The following is a 23,431-nucleotide window of genomic DNA, read 5'->3' on the forward strand; positions in this document are numbered from 1 at the left end:
TTTATAAGTAACGGGACTAAATACAAGGTCAAGTAGGATTAAGAATTTAAGATCACACTTGGGGCAGGAAAAAGATTGGCCTTTCTCCATGGTGGTCCGAACCAGTCATCTACAGAGATTTTAAAACATCCAACATTTTACTTGATTCGGTAAGCATTTCTTATTATGTCAACTCATATCCTTCGTTTCATGGAATCATTCACATGGAAATTATTATTGCAGGAATATAACGCAAAGCTTCGGATTTTGGTCTGGCAAAAGCTGGTCCTCAAGATGATAAAACACATGTTTCTACTAGAGTTGTCGGAACCTACGGCTATGCTGCACCAGCGTATGTTATGACAGGTACTAAACTAATTCTCAGACATGATCTGAAGTAATTGAAAGATGGGGAATTGATTCAAGGTTTGGATTTATTTGTACTCTCAGGACACTTGAGATATCCCTATGAGCGGACTTCATGGTGCTCGAGATATCCCAAGCAACCCCTCCATAAGTATCACCTCTAATGTAAGTATCACCCTAATATAAGTGTCACCTCTAGGACTTTTGCAACCTCTGAATTTTTGTTCTGGATCTGCCTCTGAACATCTAGTGGGCAGCATAACCTCGTTGCTTGGGCTCGGCCGTATTTAGTTGAAAAGAGAAAGCTTTACCAACTAGTGGATCCCCATTTGGAGCTGAATTATTCTCTTAAAGGGGTGCTTAAAGTATCTCAATTAGCTTCCAGCTGCCTCCATAGGGATTTGAAAACCCATCCGTCGATGGATGAAGTACTGAAAGTCCTCACTCCATTGTAAGACCTTATCGATCTCGCCATATCATCCCATCACTCTCGTCTAGCGAGATGAAAAAAGAAGGCTGAGGGACCTCATGAACTCCCCAATGCTCAATCCAAAAGCACACGAGAGTCCCCTTGAATACCGACAAACACAGGCGTAGATGATCCGTAGAGGCTTGAACATGGAATCAAACTTTGATTGTGTAATCTTCAATGTGACAAAAGATATATTTTCCCTTTTTAAAATTACGAAGAAAAAAAAGGCCCTCTTTTTTTTTTGTTACAAATTAAATCTCATTCTAAATTATAATAAATGTGACAAAAATTTATAATAAATGTGACAAAAAATATATTTTACATGTGTTAATTATAATGGAGGTCCTCAAATTATGACTCTCATTCTAAATTAGTCTCTAAACTTTAATATATTTTATATTAGTCCCCAAACTATTACCTCATTCTAAATTGGCATCTTAATTTTTAGAATATTATGTATCAATCCTCAAATCATTAGTATCATTTCATTTTAGTCATTTTGTTAGTAATTTAATCTACTTTTGAGTTTCAAAAGCCCTGAAATTTTTAAAAGGTTATGAATTTTTTTATGATAAAAAAAAGTAAATAAATATTTTCTTCATGGCGCCATTCACAATTGAATAAATCGAAACCTTTTTCTTTTAGTATGATTTCAATAAAAACATTTGTTGTGAATAGCATTTTGCTAATAAAATTATTATTTATAAAATAAATCTCTCTAATTATACCTAAAAATATGTAAATTTTTAAATCACAGATCAAAATATTATTTATTTAAAAATGTCCATTCACAATTTTTGAATAAGAGATCACTTATTCTATATTTTTTCAAATAAAGACTCATTTGCACGAACCAAGCGACCTCATTGATAAATGAATTGTTGTTATTCTTTGAAGTTTTGGGTTCGAACACCTGTTATTAAATGGTTGAGAGTTATCTTTAAACAAATATTACCTTGTGTTTATCCTATATTAATAAAAAGAATAAAAAAATAAAGACTCATTTAATAATAAATTTTCACTTGATTTTCGAATTGAATAAAAGGAGTTCATTATATATAAATAAATAAACTCAATTTACTCCAATTGCAACACAACAGGATTCAAACTCCTAACCATGTTTAAGAGATCTAATGTCTCGTCCCACTAAACCAACTAATTGTTGATAAATAACTTTAAATTTTAATAAAATCATTAGACTTATTAATAATATACAAAATAAATAGTACATCAAATAAATTGTACTAAATTTATTTCGTTGTGAAATGCGGCCATTCTTCTAATTACAATGATCAATTTACTGGATAATGCAACAGTGAAATTATATTTCATTATAGATTAATGAATTCCAACTCGTGACTACGACAACTTCACTATTGGCAATGATAAAGCAGATGAAATTACACGTACCTGTGTCTCGTCACCGCAACGATGAACCAGTGATAGTTTCTGCTATAAAATCAACCAGTGATATAAAGCAAGCTCAAGATAAAGCCAGCGAGAAGACAATATAACAAAACTAAATATATACTACTACTAGTAAAAGAGAAGAAGATGAAGGAGAGTTTGGAAGCAAATTAGAAGTAACGTGGAAAGTGATATTGGCGCGGCTCAATCTGAGATCGTATTTTACAACCGAATCCATGCGTAAATCCGTCTTCGGATTGAACCTCACCAACATCGCTTTCTTTCTTTTGCTTCCCAAGCAACCTCCAAATCTAAAGCTTCATCCCAGGAATGCAATGAGAAACACACCCCGATCGATGTTTAAAGAGTTTGTAGCTTTTATACACTTTGCATGCCTGCATATATCCCCCTTACCAACCAACAACAACAACAAGAAGGGAAAGGGTACTTGAATAAAGAAGAGTTAGATATGGCCCCATGGCAATAAAATTTGATCCTTTTTCCGGTCTCTGGTAGGCCAAAAGAAGCCTACCTTCATGGCGGTTTTGTTGGTGGTTTGGAATGATTATGACAAAGTGGGTCTCTGATATCATGTTTTTTATTCCTTCATTAATTGTGTCAAAATCAAGGCAAATTTAGTGCTAAACTATTAGCATGTCCAGTCAATGAAATTAATTATGAGGAATCTAAAAAAACAAAAAAACAAAACAAGAATAGGCCGATAAAAGCAATTACAGAGAAGAGGTAACAAAAACCAACTATGATCCATGAAGACGACAAACACAGTTATAATATGATGTTTCTTGGTGCACTAAGACATAACAAAAGACAAATGAAGGCGACATTCTTCTGTTGATTAAAAAGTGTCTTACAGTAATCCTCAAAGTTTTATATAATCACTGCTGTTCATCATAGGTACCGCTCAAATCAATCAAAAACAAGGCTTGTTTTTCAAAGGGTTTAACTCGATTAGAGTTCAAAAAGAAAACAAAAGGAAGTGAAGAGATTGTCAACGATGATCAATATATGTCTAAAAGAAACAAAGGTTTTATAACTTTATTTGATGCACGAGAGAAGGATTAAGAAAGACATTACAAGCGATAATTTAAATAGATGTTAGAAGACGGCATTATGATGATTATTTTAATTGATGTATTAAATATTTAATGTCGATATGTATCATAATAAATATAATGCGATAAAAAATGTATATGTAATCATAATTTAGAATTTCGATTACGAATTTGAGATGAGAGGTGAGGGAAATGATGTTAAGAGGAGCAAAATTTACTTTAGGATTTGCATTTGCCTTGCTTAATTTGTACTCGATCAAAATCAAATTCCTTCACTTGCGCATGCTCCTGGAAATATTCTCCTCAAAAGGGAAAAAAAAGAAAGAAAGTATGAATGAACCTACTAACAAAACAACTCCTTTCCATGGTATTGGTACCTTCTTTTGCTTAGAATTTATATTTATATTATTATTTTTTTAAACACCACCACCTTTCTATGTCCTGTTGGCTTTTACGTGATGTTCATAGTTATTTACATTACTAATCTGTGTTAAAATGTTGAGCTCAGTATGGATAGACACGTATAATCTCATATATCGGGGCTAAATAGCGAATAGTAAAAGGGCAAAGATTTGGCACTTGCATTGCCAACAACCCAAAGCGGAGACAACGGCGCTAAAGGAGACCTGCCTTGGGCCTGCACTAGGGAACACAATCCTTGGGTTTTGCTTTCTTTTCCTTTTCCTTTCTTTCAAAGAGGGTTAGTCAGGCCCCTCTTTCATCTTCTTCTTCGCCTTGAAGATTTTGGGAACTGTTAAAAAAAAGCAACTTTTTTATTTAAAAATAAATCCTCTTCTCGCAAACTCATGATTTTCGGCGTGCCACTTACCAATTACGGATTTCCCCATGCTTTCAACCATTTCATTCCCTCCTCACCAGATCCTAGGACCCTTTTTTTAATAATTTAATCTCAATAAATGGAGGAGAAGTCAAAAGGTATGGTATAGCAGAAAATTTAGCCTTTTTCTCTTTACATTATTATTTTTATTATGATTTTGACCCAGCACATGCCTTTAATTGTGTGACGAGAGTTACAATTTCAAGGGAAGGAATAAATGAAAGTGTCTACAGATTCTGCAAAAATGAAGAGTGTGAACATAGATTTACAAGGTTGGGATGTTTGATTATTGCAAGTGTTGATTAAAGGGGTGGGACAAAGAGACACCCGTGTTTCTTACTCATGCATAGATTTCCTCAAGTCGTATGGGAATGGTCCATGATCATCGTTTTATTCTTTTTATGACCAAAAGACAAAAATACTTTTTTAGCATTTCTCCAATGAAAGAGAGTTATTGAATGACTTTTGATTTTGCAAGTTTACCCACACTTCATTTTTGTTTTTAAAAATTATTCAATACATATATGAAATTTAATTTACACTTCTTTATTAAATTTGAGTTAAAATAAAATCTAAAATCCAAAGTGCAAAAAAATCATTGTTTAGTCTTTTAAGCTATCGAATATTAATTTCACAAATATTACAATTAACGTTATAAATACAATAAAATGTGATTTCTTATTCTTAGTATTTGAGCTAATCAATGGGCCAAACGCTAAGATCAATGGCAATTATGCACCGTAACACTAAAGAAGCTTTTGAACTAGGGTTTCTGGTAGGAAGTGCATTTGAGAAGGTTGAAGCAAGCTTTAAGCTTTTAACAAAACGTGGGTGAGGATGTATGTTTCAATCTTGCAAGGCAAGTTGGCCAAACTCGGTTGTCATCTTGTGGAGACAAGAAAGACACACCACCCTCCTCAGAATCACGAGTTTACTAGCAATCAAGTTGAGAAATCTGTCCACACCACACATGGGAGAGAGCAGAGGTTACCTCCTAGAATAATTGATCCCCCCCTCCCCCCAAAAAAGTTCCGCAATAAGTGATAGTAGAAGCCTTTTGCATTTGTCACAAATGGATACAATTTCACCTTTTATGGGGACTTCTTAAGGGGCCATGCCATTAGATTATTACCTCCAATATGAGGATCTCAAGCGTCAGCCACGTGCCCATTTTTCCCTTGAGTTTACAGTAGGCATGATCCCAGAAACCCTATAGATTGGCAACCACATTCATCTGAAAGCAAGAAAACGGGAAAGTAAGTGACATACGTATACCAGGTTAACCGAGGCTTTCATATCACGGACCTGCTAAAGAACTCTTCGACACTGAGTGGGCCCCCATACCCACCAAATCAAATGGAGGAGCCATCTCAGTCCATTAGTAAACTGATCCCCATCAAAACCAAAGGCAGAGAAAAAGCATCCAAGGGACCAGTAAGACATTTCACAGGCCTAATACAGACCATTATGTATAAGCCCATATAATTCATCGCTGCAGCTTAAAATTCAAGGCACAACATAAGAAGAGAAAAGAGGATCTCTCTTTTAGTGACATTACGTTAAATAACATCAAACGGACAGAAATGTTATTTATTAAGAAAAAGCAGAATAAGTGATCGCACCTTCAAATCGCCACATACTGTCTGTGTCAAACCCATAATACAAGAAAGAAGCATCACAACACTAAAATGATTAATGTGTAAATGAGTCATTTGCAAAATCAAGACTGCAAGACAATCGTTATCAGAAATTGACTGCACTACCAAAACCTAAAAAATATTATAGCTGTGAGCTGAAAGGAAGTATTAATATAGATTTCCAAAATAGCTAACCAAGGCTGCACTTTCGTTCTTAATAAAATCATGAGTAAAAGAAATGGATACATCAAAGGAAAGAGATTATTTTGTAAAAAGGAAGCACTTGGAATCTATTATAATATAAATTCGACCTGATTCATTATAATTCTTAAATTTGACGTTTAAATCATATATTTGGATGTATATTAAATATAAAGTTAATTCCAACTTTCAAATATAATTAAAATTAATAAAAGATTGCCATAAAACATATAATTCTTTACTCGTATATTTATAATTTTCTAATTGAGCTGTCATAATATAGTCTATAGAAAGGAATTAAAGGATCTATACAAAGACGGGAGGATCTAATCTAATTGCTTTCCCCTCAAACCATCCACAATTCTCTTTCGCGCAGGTCCCACCATGGCTCCGCTTGCGACTCCTCCTCGTTTCCTCTCCCTCCTTCCCTCGACCCTTTTCATTCCTTCGTTTCGAACTTCAAGGTAAAGAAAATAGTAGCAATAATAATAACAATTACAAAAAAGGATTTATCTCTCTGACTCTCTCTCTCTCTTAAAAATTTCTACTAAACGAAAAAGAGAAAAGAAAATCCCTAAACGATGCAGGAAGCAGAGATTCACGATCTGTCAGATGATGCTGATTATGCCGCGTCTCAGCAGCAAGTAAGCAACAAGCAAGAAAAGACAGAAAAATAACATCGAACCTTTTTTTTTGTAATTGAATTGTTTGTAGTCATTTCTCATTTTTTTAAGCGCGATTCCATCTCAAAATTAGTTGTCATTTATATCATATTTCTTGAATTGAACACGTTTTTTTATTTTTCTTTTGGTTGCAGCGATCGACGAGTATGATGCGGTGCGACAGTGAGAAACGAAGATCTTCAAATGAACCAGAGGGAGCCGAAATTGTTTATACAAAAGATAATGTTACAATTCATCCTACTCAGTTTGCCTCTGAACGGATTAGTGGAAGATTAAAGTTAATTAAGCAAAGCTCTTCACTTTTCTTGGTAATTAATTAATTCTCAAGCACTTGTATTTATTCATGTTGTGCATACTTTTGTTAATTATAGATAGCATTGAATATCATGCGTCGAGATTGTTTTGAGCTTTGATATCGCTAATTGCCCTGCCTCATTTGTTCCAATTATTTGTATCATCTGATGTAGTCGATAGATATCTGATGAGTTTACATCAGTGTACCCTATAAATTACCAGATAAGGTATGCCTATCTACGTCAAATGAGGCAAGTAGGATATCTCAAAGTTTTGGAGCAAATATCATTTATGCATATTTATTTGTTTCATTTGTTGTATTTGACTGTAGACATGGATTCCGTACAAAGGGCAAAGTACAAATGCTAGGTTGTCTGAGAAAGGTTTTTTTTTCTTTAGACTATCTATTTGAATGTATTATGCACTTTCAAGTTTGTATAGATTATAAAGTTGTATGGTTTTATCATGCAGATATGAATCTTTATACCATTAGGGAGGTGCCATTTGCTGATGTGAGGTGCATCCGGAGACACACTCCAGCTCTTGGATGGCAATACATAATTGTTGTTTTGTCATCTGGTAGGGAACCACAAACTGTATGAGATGGTGTTAAATAAATTGTGCTTTACATTTACGCCTTGTATTGACAGTTAATATTTTTCCTAGACATTTGAAAATTTATTGGGGTTAAAGATCGTTGGCTGGTATAGAAATTTGAAAATTTATAAATGTGTCAAAATTACTACTAGTTCATTCTACTTGCTAGTCTTTGCAATTCCTTTTGATGTTTGCTAAGAGATGATGTAATGGTTAACACCATGAATTTATTTTAAAGATGTTTCCATTTACATTCTGTTTTATTTCTAGTTCTTGCCTATGCTTTTTGTTTCATTTATGAAACCAAATCATTTCACAGGACTTGCATTTCCTCCCCTTTACTTCTATAGTGGAGGAGTTCAAGAGTTCCTTGCTACAGTAAAACAACATGTTTTTCTTATGAGGTTCGTTTGTGTTAGTTAAAGTTCCAGTTTAATAGTATTGCGTGATCGATAATTTTGAGTTCATCCTCAAGAGTTTGACAATCCTTGCTACATACATCCTTGACCGATAATATGATTTTTGTCCTTCTCACAGAACCAGTACAACACTACAAGTCTTCTGGTTTTAAAGTTTTGTTGATTTATTCACTTACATGTGTAATTATCTTTTTTCAGTACTGCCATATTCTGAAACCTTGGTTGATTTGGTTGATTGTTGGAATCCCTACTATTGGATTTTCCTTGATTCTGGACTATAGCTATGGTTTTATAGTATTTCTTTCTATAGTATAATTCTTAATTTTTGATTATGAAGAATTTGTTGCAATGTGGATTTTTATCTCATTGAATGTTCCATTGTTTGGTTAAAGAAGTGTAATTGTTAATTAACAATATTATTTTAAAAATGAAACATTTTCTTGCATGTGGCTGGACAAAAGGATAAGCTTTTTAGTGGAAAGAACTTTAGTAATATAAGTACTTATATTATCATAGGGTTATTATGTTTATACATTTGAATTTTTTGGTGTTGTATCAGGTCGGCAGAAGATGCAAATGTATTTCTTGTGAACAACTTTCAAAACCCTCTGCAGGTTTTTGCAATGCTAATTTATCTATTTTGGTTTATTTTATTAAAAATTTCTCGAGTTAACTGCTTTGTAGTTCACTAATATTTAACCAACAATGTTACCCATAGCTTTGTTAAACATAGGAACTAAGGACTGCTCTAATAGTTAAATATCTTTCTCTTGTAGAGGATAACAATTTTAAACACACGTCTTAGCGTAATTGTGCCAATGGAAATGGTCTTATCTGCATTTTTCTTTTTTTCCCTTAAAAGAATGAACTATAAATTTTATCGTTTTGTGGTTAGAATTGCGACTTCATTCTGAAGTTTCTAATTACTCATAACAGCAAACTTTATCTTCTTTGGGGCTTCCCGGGGCAGTGTCCATTGCATGTGTTCCATCAACGTCTGTTTTAGGTGGGGAGTCTGCTTCACATGAAAATGGAGAAAGGGATCATGTTGCTATATTTGATGGAAGTCCTAGTACTCGACATGATAGAAGGGAGAGGCAAAAGGTTCATGGTCCTGCTCGAGACATATCAATCCAAGTTTTGGAGAAATTTTCTCTCGTAACCAAGTTTGCCCGAGAAACAACTTCACAATTACTCTGGGAGAGTCAAAACAATTCTTTTAGTCTTTTTGAGAGGATAAATTTGAACCAATCTGTCCTTGATTCTAGTAAAAAACCACATAATGATGCACTGGAAGTTTATATTCCAGTCCCTTCAGATCCTTTTGAGGTAATTGTTTGTTCTCTTTGTCAGCTATTTACTGAATATTGTTTCCACTTGAAGTTTAATTGCATTTTACACATCTAAATAGGTTCTGTTTTTACATTTGGTTTGTACTGTTAATTAATTAAGAAGTGATGGTACTTTATCAAATTAGAGAACTGATAAATGAAATAAATTTCATTTCCCCATTATCTAATCATATGCAATCCTCTTGTTTCCCCATTATCTAATCATATGCAATCCTCTTGGCAGCAGTTGGTATGAATGTTAATGAAATGAAATTCATCGTATTGCTAGTTTGTGTTGTGAAAAATGTACTTTTATTTTATGCTACCATGCTCTACAATGGTGTATTTAAGAATTATAGCAGGAGTGGGCCCAATATTAATATGTTTGTCTTTATTTCCTGACAGTTAGACGAACTCTCACTAGCATGGGGAAAACCCCGACAACCTCCATTGGGATTGGAAGAGGTAAGGGGCCAGGAACAGACTTTATTGTTTTGTGTGTTTATCTAATTGGCTTATATTTTCAGTTTTTCACCATTCTCTTCTTTGGGCTATACCACCATCACCAATCTCTTAGTATATGAAATTGAATAGTTATAAAATTTCCTTATTTTTGTGGTAAAGGTTCCTTTTTACATGATGTTTGAAGTTATCATACACTTCATGTACTTTCTTTCCGATGACAACTGATTCAAAATGTGATAGCTATTATATTGTTATTTTTAAATTTAATTAATTTTCAGTGGGCCACATTCTTGGATTCAGAAGGACGAGTGGTGGATTCCGGTGCTTTAAGAAAAAGAATATTTTATGGAGGAGTGGAACACAAAGTACGAAAAGAGGTTGTTCTTTTGTATATGCAAGGAATTCTAAGTGGATTGATTATTTTGATTTAAAATGCATCTTAATCTTAGAGATCCTACTTGTGATTCAGGTCTGGAAAATATTGTTGGGATATCAAGCGTATGAATCAACATATGCAGAGAGGGAACGTCGAAGCTCCATCAAAAGGACAGAATATGAGATTATAAAAAACCAGTGGCAGGTTTGCAGTAACTTTTTTCTTCTAGTTTTTCTTGCAGCAATATTTCCTTTCATTTAATGTAGAGATTATCCAAAAAAAATTAACTTAGGTGATCTTTCCTCTTTACGATCTGTTGAAACTTTTTTCGTTCAGAAAAATGATTGTTTTCAATTTATCTTCTTAATATTAGTGCTTTTAAGAGTGTGTTTGGAGGTTTCGAAAGTTGATGTCAGGTTTTTGGGTTTTAAAATTTAACTTAGGTGATCTTTCCTTTTTACGCTTGGACCCTTTTTTTTGGGGGGGGGTTGTTTCCTTTTTCTAACTCTCTTTTTGGGTCTTTTTTGCAGGTTTTTTGTTTGATTTTTATGTGAAATAATAACACTTAGTTATACATACATAAGTTGTAAAAGTTTTAAGATGCTTTTCCTGAATGAATTATTGCCATTTTCTGGAAATAAAGTTGTAATTTCTTGTTCTAAGACGGTCATTCCCGTCCTTGTTATATGAAATTGATACTTAGTTGTAAGTTATTACAAGTATACTAATGTAAAATTTGCATGCATCATTATGATGGATGCTTGAATAAGAAATACTGCACCAGGGAAATAAAATACGGAGCCAACTCTTTTTAGTTATTTTATCTTAATCAGTATTCTCTTCACTAAAATATAGGGGCTATTAGATGTTCTAAGTTGGCAAATATCATCATTTTTTTTGGATTTTCTTCTTGATGCCATATAAATTTTTGAAGGAATAATTTCTTCTACTTACTATGCTTTGCTGCAAGAGCCTACTCATTTTTGTTATAATCAAGGCATTTTCTTTCCTCAAATTCCAAATAGATGTTAATGTATTTGGAGTTTGGTTAAATAATGTTCTTAGACCTGTTGTAACCATTTCCATATACTATTTTCTGTAAAAACCCTTATTTACACACGAAGCTGGTTCGTGTTTGCTGAATATTTTGGCAGAGTATATCTCCTGAACAGGAAAAAAGATTTACAAAATTTAGACAGAGGAAAGGCCTTATAGAGAAAGATGTGGTATGTATGATTCACATGCTTACATTGGAGTTTGACATATTTTTTTTATTATTGAAAAGTATATTGGTGCAATTCTAGCTTTCTGAGTCCAATGCAACCACTGTGTCTTTTTAAGGTAAGGACGGACAGGTCGATCTCTTTCTATGGCGAAGATGACCATCCAAATTTGACTCTTTTACATGATGTTTTGTTGACCTACTCTTTCTATAACTTCGATCTTGGTTACTGTCAGGTAATTACTTTTGATATGCTTTACTTTTCCTTTTGTTGGTTGCCATTAATAAAAAGTTGATTACGGCCAGTGTGTTAGAATTTATATGTTGGTTGTTTTATTTGATTCAATGAAAGTGTTTGGATGTTTCAAAATGCAATAAGAAGAGTGTTTTAAATTGCGTTTTTTGAATGCATTATGCATCTGCTTTCTTTAGTTAATTTTAACAAAATAGATAGCTATGTACATGGAGATGCCTATAAATGTGCAATTTTTACACTTTAGATTATTGGTTCGGGGCTTCAGCCATGTGAACATCTAGGCCTATATCTTGTTTTCATTTTCAATGCCTGAATGCGTTTCTCCGAATTATATATGCATTTTTGTCACTTGTATTCTAGATGATTGCGTGCTTCATCCCTTTGTCTATTATTTTTACAGGGTATGAATGATCTGTTATCCCCAATTTTGTTTGTAATGGAGGATGAATCAGAATCATTTTGGTGTTTTGCAACATTGATGGAACGCCTTGGGCCCAATTTTAATCGTGACCAAAATGGCATGCACTCTCAGCTTATTGCATTATCTAAGGTCTTTTTCTTTGTCTCTCTTAATTAGGACTTGTTAAAATTCTAAATTAGGACTTTATTATTTCACGTGTCCTTTTAAACATGGATCAGTCTTGTTACATAAATAGGACCTAATCAACTGAAATAAAACCATAATTAAGAGCAGCAATCCTAGGATTGATGACTGACTTCTAACTGATACAATTGTTATCAAGCATCCAATGGCATTTTTATTTTTATATCTTGTCATTGGAAGGTGGCATTTCAAGTTAGTAAACTGAGAAATCATTAGCAAGTGTGGTTAACAGAAAGGACGTTATAAAGTACTTGTGTCTGATCATGAATGCCTCTTGTATTCACTCATTTATTTGCTATTTTAAGTATGTTGTTTAAATTTCTTGATATCATTATTTGTTGTTTTAATATCCACTATTCATCGTTTGTGTAGCTGGTGGAGCTGTTAGATGGCCCATTGCATGAGTATTTCAAGCAAAAGGACTGCTTGAATTATTTCATCTGTTTCCGCTGGATTCTGTTACAATTCAAAAGGTAAAGACTTTTATTTTGTAGTGCTTCTTTTATGCAAGTAATGCTCGTACGTTCCTTCTTTACATTCCTGTTTTGCTTGTATGCGTTCACTCTGAAACGTAAAGATGGATTTACATGTCAAACATATGTATCAGGGAACTTGAATTTGAGAAGACGATGCTATTGTGGGAAGTATTATGGACATATCATTCGTCGGAGCACCTTCATCTGTACGTATGTGTTGCTATATTGAAGCGTTATCGAGGGAAGATGATGGAAGAACAAATGGAATTCGACACCCTTCTAAAATTCATCAATGAGTTGAGTGGTCGGATTGACATTGATGCGATCCTCAGGGATGCCGAGGCTTTATGTTTATGTGCCGGCGAAAATGGTGTTTCTTGCATCCCACCTGGAACTCCACCTTCTTTGCCTCTTGGCAATGATGTTTTACTCGATCCTGAGCTAGAGGATAAAGTATTATGAACGGTTAATTTTTACATAAATATTGAATATTGTTAATAATGATCAAAATATGCCTTTGGTTGCTTTTAATATAAAACTATAAAACTAGAAGGTTTCAAAATTAAATCCAATTATTATGGAATTTATTGGAGGAGATGCCGTTAATTTTTAGTTGAAGCATTTGGATCGGTCAATCTAGATTATGTAACCATTGCGAGAAACCAATGATGGGTTGGCAAACCAACTTTGACGATGCTAGTTCATTTGTTAGGCTTTAGGTTTTCTTGCACCAAATAACCCAAAAAGAGGGTCTCCTCATTGAGAGACAAAGTGAGGCTTCTAAACAGGCTGCCCCTCACCTACATTATTTCAAGACATTGAAAAAATGCCTAACAAAGTGCACATTGAGTGAGTGTTAGACAAATTCATCTAATAATTTTGATCACCGTTTAATTTGCTCCCAATTAAATTGGGTTCACGTCCCACAGTACAATTCCATTTACACAAATCTAGTCGGTCCACCTTTTGATCGAAAACTGTCGTTATCGGCTTGAAAAGGATTGCTCTCTTTGAACCGAATGTGGGTGTAGGGACTAGGGAGTGCCACCAAGGCACCAACGCACCCGGGCTGCATCGCCTTGACCCTCTGTCTCAAAAGCTCTTGGACTCTGCACGTGAATCCCGATGGTAACTTCATTTCATTGGAACTAGTTCTATTAACAATAAACCAAAACGGTAAAACAAAAATCGTGATTATTAAATCGATAATACAATACATGAATAATAAAATGGGAATTAAAGTACAAAATTATGTTTTATATAATTCAGAACAAATAAAACACACACACACACAAAACAGCGATATGTTTTGGGGAATACACTAGTTTGCCGTGGGTTACATTCTCCGCAACGTTTTCTCCCGCTTTCTCTAGTTTCCCAAACTAAAATAAGGAGTAACTCTTTTTTGTAATGCAAAAGTTGAGGTCGACAGTAACTGTTTTTAAAAACTCGTTTGTTTCTGTGGGTCAGGGGTACTCCATTTTTTTTTTCTTTTTGATGAAAGAGAAGCAAGCAATAGAATTCAATATTCGCAAATATGATTAACGCATGGTTATTATGGATTGAACATCTCATCCGCAAGACAGAAAAAGCTAATAAAACGTTCCGAGTAATGAATTACTATTTTTTCTTTAGGACACAAGGGGTTGGAAATCAAAGATGAATGCAAGGAAATCGAGAGAGTTGGAGTTGTATATAATCTTTCTTAGGATGTAGTTGGATAAATATGTTTTTGATATATTTATTTACAAGTCGTATGGCGTTATTAGTAAGGATGCAGAAAACAATGGAATCTAACAAAAGGGAAAATAGGTCTGCAGAAAGTGAAGCAAACCTGGACCTGCTTCATCAAAGTACATTTATCGTGAAAATTAAAATGAAACATATGCTGCTGACTGCTTTTAATTCAAAATAACATTAACACCCTTTTATAATCATGAGATTTGATAATGTAAAGTTATATAAACAATTTGTTTCTTTTAAAATATTCTAATCTTTGTTTTGTTAACTGTTGGCAGCTTTGTTTTTTGAATTGTTATTGATGTGCATGGAGCTGCAACTGGGACTCGCTCTTCCAACTCCCCTAATTCCCATGGAAATGTTGGACCTAAACAGCTATGGTTGCGAGCACAGGGAGGCTTTGAGTTTGCCTTTACTAAAACTGGGACCAGCTGACATCGACATTAACAACAATAACAACAGCAGCCACAGTAGTTCTAGTGGCAGCGCCAAAAATCGATACTTCGATGAGCAGCATTACTCTTCGATGAGGGGAGAATTATTCCAAAGACTCTGCCTCTTTTGCATTGGACTAACAAACCAAATGATGAAGATGATCCTGAAGAAGGTCACCAAATCCCCTATGGTGGCGGAAGAGGCAAACAATGACAAGGTGATAGGCCTTCAAAATCCACGTACGTGAAGGTAAAGATGGAAGGAGTTGCAATTGCTAGGAAGATTGACGTTGGCGTCCACCACTCCTTTGAAGCACTTACTAGCACTCTGATGAGTATGTTTGTCATACGTAAGTAAACGCCAAACCATGCTTAAACATAATAACGATTTCAGTTATTTTACGTTGGATTATAACAAAACCTGAATCAACTATTAATATTTTGCCATCTTTTTTGGATACAGCTGAGGAATATCGAGAGGGCATACTTGTCTGAGATATTTTCCCTGTAAACTAATGGAACCAAACTTGATTATTTCAGGACCTTCATTCGCTCCTTGAAATGCCTGAAATTAATTAGATGCAGAGGCTAGCGAGTGGATTTATCATGTTTCATCTTAGAACAATCCTGGTGGCCTGTTTTCTCTCTTTTTTTTGCATGAATTTTGATTGATTATATGTAATTTAACTCTTTGTAATCCGAAACATGAGTTTTTAGAGGAATATCCGCCCATAATCGTCTCCCATTGCAAACTTTATTAATTTATCACTTTTTAAAATATTGATGCTTCTCTTCCATAATCTCAACACATTAATACATATTGTCTAAAATCAGGTGTTTGGAATTTGATTAAAATAGTGACTTTTAATATTTCAAGTTTTAACTACTAAATCTTATTATTTTAGTTAAAGGAAAAATATATGATTTAAATTGTCTATTGCATGATATAGTTGGACGTAATTACATAATATGTCGAATATATATGTTGTCTATTTTAAATTTTAATAAATTTAAGATAATGTAAGACTTGGCATCACTTTGAAATTGATGAATCTTATTGAGAAATCCATCTAATAATTTCTGCAGCAATCCCAATCCGGTTGTGAAATAATGGCACTTCATCAGAAATCATGGTTGCATAATTTTCAAAGCTGAAAAATCAGCCACAAGCCCAAGATGGGGTGGTGGGGATAGGGAAACCATGTGAAATAATATTGAATTTTATCAACCGACGGACACTTGAAAACTTTTGATTTTGGTGAAGCTATTGTTGCAGGCCTATTACCCAAACTTCACTGTTCCATGGCCCATGACAAGCTAATTTTATCAAAGTAGGAGGATCAAAGAGTTTTTTTTTCACAGTAAAAGATTAATATTTTAATTATTAATAACAAATCATCCAAAACAACTCTTATAGAAAAAGTCATTAGACTGCAGCCCCCATTAAAAGATACTGCATAAGAAACGTACCTCTTTGTGCTATTCGTAACAACGGGGTGGGGTGGAACAATTAACAGATGTTTCTTCATTAAATTGAAAAGCAAGCCTTGGATTTTAGTGGTATTTTCATCCCTCCCTATGGTTCCAATTCCAATACACCCTAAGAATTCTAGGCGGTGACGTGCAAAATGTGCGCAAATGTCTCACAAACCCTAATCATTTGTGTACGGGAAATGAAACGATATTCATTATTCATCCATTCATTGAATTGGATCATTCGACTTCCAGAGCCTCATACATTCGTATCGAAACCAAAGTATGAAACACAAATCACATGTTCACTTGCAGTTCCATGTTTCAGAGATCATCAGTACAAACGTTACTGTCACCATATTTGAGAGATCATTAAGTCTTGTCGTATTTCTTCTCTACAAACAGCGACCCCTGCAAAGTTCAACGGTGACTTCACACTGCAACAGTACAACGGCCCCTGGTCTTGTATTTAATAAGCTTATCCTAACGCTTTAACCAGAAGGGACCAAAACCATATATCATTTCCATTCCACTTTCCTTGGGTATTAAATGAATGCTTAAGGACCAGGACCGGCTTAGCCGACTCCTATTAACTATGAGATTATTACACAATGACGTGTACCCTTGTTCTTCTTAATTGACGATACAATGCATTCATTACTAAAATAAGCAATGACGTTTTGTTTTTAGTTAATCATCGATTAATGTTTCAATGTTTTAGGTAACTCTGTTGGTTGTTTGTCATTCTCCCATCTCCACCTTACTTTGTCTGATGCTGATGTTTCTTTCAACTGATTCTCAGTTTCGATATTTTGGCTGGTGGAGCTTGAAACTTAAAAGCAACCCTTTTGTTTTGCATTTTCTGTGGAGGAACTATCTAAATAAACAAGATATAGAATCACATGAGATTTGATCCTCGGACTGATTCAATCACACTACATGCTGCATTATGATCTAATCACATTGCTGTTCAAAAACCACTTAAGTTCCAGGCAGATGGAGAATGACAATTGAATTCTTAATTGGTACCACGCCACTCTTTGATTTCAAGATACCACTGTTTTTTATGTTCTGTTGCATCCAACAAAATTTAAAACATACTATAAAAAATAATTTAAATACTTATTTGAAAGTCAAAACATATCAAAAGAACATTAGATGAAGTCCTTAAAAAAGTTCAAAGCAAGCAAAAATGATCTTCGATACCAACTAGAATTCTTCATGATTTAAGCACGCAGCCACGCCTCTAATTTACTTGAACTGAATCACTTTTAATCGATTTCGCAGCATACATAACGCTGTGCATCACCTTCTCAAACCCTAGATTTTGCTATCCTTTTCTCTTCGCCAAGTCCCAACAAAATTAACGTACTCCGCCTATCTATTTAACAAAAGAGCTTTTAGGGAAAATAACCACTTATTTTTTCTTTCAATCATTTGGTTCCATCTCCTCATTTCTTTTAACCTAGACCGACAACTGATTGGGCGGCTGTTTTTTTATTTATTTATTAATTAGAGGTGAATATAAGATAATATTACATACATGTTGTATGAATCCGGAAACTCAATAAATAATAATAATTTTTTAATCACTAAGTTTATTTGATTCGTATTTAAATGAATGATCTTTAAATCTGCATTATTATTATTATTGTGATTGTTATCTATGAGGAGGGCACCATATCCTCTGTATTCTCTAACTCACCCCAATTGTAGGACAATATATAACTTCTCTAAAGAAACTTGGGTTTCGGTCCAGGAGATCCCCAAAGACGAACATCAACCTTTTCTTGTGTTTCCTTTCATGATTTTAGGAGACAAGACACGACAATTATTTAATTATTAATGTTTAATTTATTCAAATATATTAATTAATTTAAATTTAAATATTATGTTAACATATTATTTATTATATTGTTAGTATCAACAATCACTTGTTATATTTAGCTAGGTTCAGTCCAAAACTTGCGACAAAATGTTTTCCTTGCATTCCATCTTAAAATCTTATCGGAAAGTCACCCTCGCTCAATTACTAAAATCATATATATATTAGAAGGTAGGCTACGAAATATATTCTACTTGAAAATTTTCAAAAGGAAAAATATAAAAACATGTTAAATACATAAATTTCAATTCTTAAGTCACATGTAAACTTCTCAAAATATAAAAACATGTTACACACATAATTTTAAGCTCTTCAATCTCATGTAAACTTCTCAAAATGATCCTTACAACAATCGAATAAAAGGTGCAGGGACGAAACGTTGAAGAGACTAGAGGGGCCATCCCCCTAATTATTAAAAAAACAATATATATATATATATATATATATATTATATTATTAAAATTTATTTCCTAAAAAATTATGTATAATAAACTATTAAATTTGGTTACCATAAAAAATGTGCATATTACTTTGAAATTTAGAAACTAATTAAATATCATTTATTAAAAAGAGTTATCTATCTTTTTATTATTTTTGAAATGAATGAAAATTAATTTATTTTTCATTTTTAATTTCAAGACATAAAAAATTTATTTGTGTTATTCTTTGTCTGGTTTTTCATCTTCTTTGAGTTGTTCAATTGATGACTTCAATCAAGTAATCAAGGATTCAATTTTAAATTTCATTCCAGCTTAAGGTAATTTTATAAAAATATTATTTAATTAAATTTATATTTATGGTTTTATTTCAAATATCTATATTTATTATTCAGGTTCATGAGTTTTTATCTCTAAAAATAAAATTGTAGACACAATTTTAGATAATATCATTATCGATGTATTTTGTTTCTTTACTTTTTTTTATTTGAATAGATAAATTTTAAGGATTTATAAAAAATAATATGATATGTTGATATATGATTTATTTTGATAAAAGTACTAATTTTTTTTAGTTAATATATAAAGATTTAAAATGGTCTCCTCAAAGAATAATGTTAAGTTCTACTAAAAATGTGCATAAGCACAGATAATTGGATACAGTTTGTATTTGATAATTATTCAGTGTGAAATATATATAATATCCATAATTTATACAATGAGACTTTATTAAAAGAAAACTAATAAATATAATTTTAGTATATGAAATTTAGTGATTCATAATAAATGTATAAATTAAAAAAAAAACGTGCATAAATATGCTGGTTTATAAAGTCGTATTTTATTGGTATGAAAAAATATTTAAAATTTTAAATATTATATTATTCTGATATGATTATAAAATAATATATGTTTATAATTTTATTAACCAATTGACAATGAACACGCATCCTACAAACACAAATGCTTGAACTTATGACCTCAAAAGAGAACAATATTTATTTTTATCATTAATTTCGCTTAATTGATTTAAACATGTAATCCCTTTAAGTTACTTTTTTATTAAAATAAATTCTTAAACTATTATATGTAACCGCTTTAAGTAATTAAATTGTTTTTTATCAAATAAATATATAAACTACGTATTTTATACTTTAAATATCTAAATAAATTTTTTATAAAAATCAATATCTAATTTTAAATGACATGTTAAAATTTTTATTGATTAAAAAAATTAACTGAAAAAAGAATGGTTATATGTAATATATATATTTTTTACTCTAAGCCAATTCTCCTAATAATATCCGGGTCGAGCCAAGGTTTGTAATACCGCCAAGCTTTGCTTTTGTTTTCTTCAAACCCTAACCTCTTTTCTGTTTACATGACCAATAGCAGCTAATTGAACTCCCATTTTATCTGTCCTATATTTTCACCTCTAGCCTAGGTCCCAGCATTCGGTGCCTGAATTACCCTTTTTCATATCGGATTGGCATCTCTATCTAGTTTAGATTACCTCTTTGGATCCTCTCTCTTTCTGGCTTTCTGATTCTCTATCCGAATAAAACTTTTCTATTATATAAAGGATATTTCGTTTACTGTTGTGATACATAGCCCTTTTCTAAAGCAAGGAGTTGAGGGAATAAAAGCTTCTTCTTTTTTGGCTTCCAAGTGTTGCTTTCTTCTTGGGGGTTGAGAAGTGCTTGCTCTAAGTTTTGGTTTAAATCCCCCCCCCCTTTCTTTAGCTGAAAAGACATGTCGAACTGCATCGATATTACGTCTGAGCAACTATGCTACATCCCTTGCAACTTCTGTAACATAGTTCTTGCGGTACCTCATCTCATATATCTATTCTTTTTAATGGAGGGATCTCCCTTTTTTATTTTTATGTATATTTTGGTTTTGGTATTTTCCTTCTCCGTATATATATATATATATATATATATATATCATACAAAGCAAGAATTTTAGCTCCTGAAATAAAGCTGATCTTTGCATCTGCGATCGGTGCTCTCGTGTTCTTTTTTTTCACTGAGATCTATTGATTTTGTTTTATGGGGCTTCTTGTTTTTTTCTTTCCACTTACCAGTCAAGTCTCCATCGTCGGACTCTTCTTTTGCAGTGGAAAAAAGTCATAAAGAAGTGTTAGCTAGTTAGATATTGTGATTATGTTATCTTTGATAAATAGAAAGAGAAAATTTCTCAACGTCCAAAGTTCAAACACAGGTATTTTGTTGATAATTTGATGAGGACAACGCCTCAACTCCCTTGCTTCGCTACTGTTGTTGCATACCTTTCCCTTGCTTAAAATATTGCTACAACCTGATTCCTTTGCTAACTCGGTTTCTTTAGCTAATGGGAAAAAGGAAAATGTGAAGATTCTCACTTCTCAATACCTTTGATCATTTCCCAGAAAACACCCTCCTCTAACACATTAAGGAACCCACCCATGCACCCCTTATTATATTATTATCATCTTACTATCCACCATCTTCGTAATTGCGATGAACTGTACATGATACCATGGACAAGCAGACGACAGTTTAAATCAGCTCAGGAAAGCCAAGGGAAAAAACCATTGACCAATATACTACTGACCTTCTTCTATGTTTCCTGCCCCTTTCTTCATGGGAGAAAATAGATCCTAGCTAAGACATATCGTTATAAACTCCATTTTTTTTAGAATCTTAGCCGATCTGGAATTCTCTTTCACTTTGTTTCTTACTACTTAGAAGTTAGAACTCAACTTTTCTTAATTATAGTTTTTAATTTTTGGGTTAATGCTCAGGTGAGCGTTCCATACAGCAGCCTGTTTGATATTGTGACCGTCCGATGCGAGCACTGCACCAATCTATGGTCCGTAAACATGGCAGCTGCCTTTCAGTCTCTTTCATGCCAAGAGGTTCAGGTGATATGGTCCTCTCAGAAATATTTTTTTAAAATATAATATAATCTTATTTCAGGATCTTCAAAGCCTCTGAAATCTAGGGCTCCTCGGGGTAGTAGTAATTCGAAAGAGACATACTAAAAGTTTTTCAAACGCGTTCCCTATGAAACAGTTACAGAGTACTGAAACCCTAGCTAGCAGCCGACAAGATCAAACCCTATTTCATTTGCTTTTCTATAGGGCTGAGTTTTGCGGCTTTGAGTTGAGTTGGGGCGCCTATGAACTTAGCCTGTTTATATTTTTTTCCCAAGTCATTCTTTTTATGATTTTTAACACTTTCTTAATCCGGTCTGCTTTAGGGTAGTTTTATTTGATTGACATGTAAGTTAGGGTTCTTAGGTAATATTTCTTTTCAAGAACTGTGCAAATAAATGAAAAGTGAAAGCTTTGCGAAGAAGAATACTTTATGCATTTATTTCTCATATTCTTTTCCATCAACACAAATAAAAATACTTCCATAAGTTTAACATATTCTTTTTTTCATTAATTTATTCTTCACATAAAACTAGATGGTTAACATACAAAAAATATCCTAAAGAGGAAAGCAAAAGCTGATGGCTACCATAAAGGTTAAAAGGACCGATTAACGAGAAGATGACTTATCTTTCTTCATCCACTAAGAATTTCACTCGGAGAAAATATGGAAATAGAAATTAGTGTCTAATTTGATGTTGAATCTTCATCTGATAATACCAAAAAAATCTTTTTTATTTTCTTTACAGACACCCAATCATGCAAGACAAGATTATAGGACGGCTGATTTGGGTTCCTCATCCAACTGCAACAAGTTCTCAATGCCATCTCCTACTAACAATATCGTCTCTGAGGAAAAAGTTGTCAACCGACGTAAGTTAATCACATACCTTTGATATAATAATACATCCTTTTTCTTTCTTCTACATTCGTAGTTTGTATCTAAATATTCTTATTTTTTAAAATAAAAAAAATCAGCTCCCCAGAGGAGGCAGAGAGTACCTTCTGCATACAATCAGTTCATAAAGTGCGAAAACCGTAATGAGTTTCACACACCACTAATTTGTATTTTATATAAAATTGCCGCTTGCTTTGCTATATATCTAATTATCAACTAATGTAGAGAGAAGATCCAAAGGATCAAGGCTAATAATCCTGATATAAGTCACAGGGAAGCATTCGGCACTGCTACTAAGAATGTAAGTTCACGTTGTTTAAGGCTGCAAAGATCCCATCAATCACAGCATAGACATTCATTCATTGAGGTTCCATATAAAAATGATTATTCACCCACCTCTTGTTATTCCTATATTATAGTGGGCGCACTTCCCTCGTATCCATTTTGGACTGATGCTGGAAACCAACAATCAAAACTAAGCAGGATGGTGTAAGCAGTTTATCCAGTTCTTTGATCATATACTATTTATCTTGCTTAAGACAGCCCTTAAACCTGTTTTGGATATGTATATAAGAAGGATTTGCATTTTGTCAAAGGCATATAACAAGTAATATTTGAGATTGGCAATGGTGAACTCAACTCTGATTAAATTAATGGTGTCTGAACATCAGACCTCTGGGCAGCATCTCATGTCAACGATTGGTCTGCTCAACAGGTGATTACTGTGTTTAAGATTCAAGGAGTAACCTTTCCGCAGTGAAGGCTAGCTATGGTTTGAAATTTGAAGTCAAGAACAGGGTTGATCCAATGTGTGAGTGTACAGTGTGTGTTTGGACATGGATTTATGTCTTTAGTTGTATTGTTTACTTACAACTGAACTATACTTTTGCTTGGCTTTGTTATCATATTATCCACTTTTTAGGTGAACATATTTATATATCTGTTAAATTA

General features: G+C 33.3%; 2 protein-coding genes and 1 pseudogene across 4 annotated transcripts; all 3 read left to right on the plus strand.

The window, feature by feature from the left end:
- Window positions 1-6,306: 6,306 nt before the first annotated feature.
- Window positions 6,307-13,184, plus strand: LOC120157145 (TBC1 domain family member 15-like). Of its 3 annotated transcripts, XM_039168390.1 has the most exons (15): window positions 6,501-6,617; window positions 6,791-6,964; window positions 7,282-7,333; window positions 7,422-7,529; window positions 7,867-7,951; window positions 8,526-8,580; window positions 8,903-9,295; window positions 9,703-9,762; window positions 10,041-10,139; window positions 10,232-10,342; window positions 11,293-11,364; window positions 11,480-11,596; window positions 12,017-12,166; window positions 12,593-12,693; window positions 12,828-13,184. In XM_039168390.1, the coding sequence occupies exons 1-15, from the start codon at window positions 6,555-6,557 to the stop codon at window positions 13,156-13,158; spliced, it is 1,971 nt and encodes a 656-aa protein (XP_039024321.1). In that variant the 5' UTR covers window positions 6,501-6,554; the 3' UTR covers window positions 13,159-13,184. The 3 variants fall into 3 exon arrangements, with proteins under 3 accessions (XP_039024322.1, XP_039024321.1, XP_039024323.1); XM_039168391.1 differs by lacking the exon at window positions 12,017-12,166 and having other exon boundaries at window positions 6,307-6,617; XM_039168392.1 differs by lacking the exon at window positions 6,501-6,617 and having other exon boundaries at window positions 6,860-6,964; window positions 7,282-7,319.
- Window positions 13,185-14,737: 1,553 nt separating this feature from the next.
- LOC120157269 lies at window positions 14,738-15,365 on the plus strand (annotated as a pseudogene).
- A 4,996-nt stretch (window positions 15,366-20,361) lies between these two features.
- On the plus strand, window positions 20,362-22,479 carry LOC120156967 (axial regulator YABBY 5-like). The gene is made up of 3 exons (XM_039168230.1): window positions 20,362-20,492; window positions 21,451-21,570; window positions 22,332-22,479. The coding sequence occupies exons 1-3, from the start codon at window positions 20,418-20,420 to the stop codon at window positions 22,476-22,478; spliced, it is 342 nt and encodes a 113-aa protein (XP_039024161.1). The 5' UTR covers window positions 20,362-20,417; the 3' UTR covers window position 22,479.
- The last annotated feature ends 952 nt before the right edge of the window (window positions 22,480-23,431 follow it).

The sequence above is a fragment of the Hibiscus syriacus genome, unplaced genomic scaffold (genome assembly GCF_006381635.1).
Source record: "Hibiscus syriacus cultivar Baekdansim isolate YM2019G1 unplaced genomic scaffold, ASM638163v2 tig00111238_pilon, whole genome shotgun sequence".
Taxonomy (NCBI): Eukaryota; Viridiplantae; Streptophyta; class Magnoliopsida; order Malvales; family Malvaceae; genus Hibiscus; species Hibiscus syriacus.

Bases quoted from the DNA above. Each gene is read 5' to 3' on its own strand.
- LOC120157145 (XM_039168390.1), top strand. From the start codon at position 6,555: ATGCAGGAAGCAGAGATTCACGATCTGTCAGATGATGCTGATTATGCC. The intron at 8,581-8,902 runs GTTTTTGCAATG...TACTCATAACAG, and splicing joins ACTTTCAAAACCCTCTGCAG to CAAACTTTATCTTCTTTGGG. The intron at 10,343-11,292 runs GTTTGCAGTAAC...ATATTTTGGCAG, and splicing joins TTATAAAAAACCAGTGGCAG to AGTATATCTCCTGAACAGGA.
- LOC120156967 (XM_039168230.1), top strand. From the start codon at position 20,418: ATGTCGAACTGCATCGATATTACGTCTGAGCAACTATGCTACATCCCT. The intron at 20,493-21,450 runs GTACCTCATCTC...GTTAATGCTCAG, and splicing joins TCTGTAACATAGTTCTTGCG to GTGAGCGTTCCATACAGCAG. The intron at 21,571-22,331 runs GTGATATGGTCC...TTTTCTTTACAG, and splicing joins TTTCATGCCAAGAGGTTCAG to ACACCCAATCATGCAAGACA.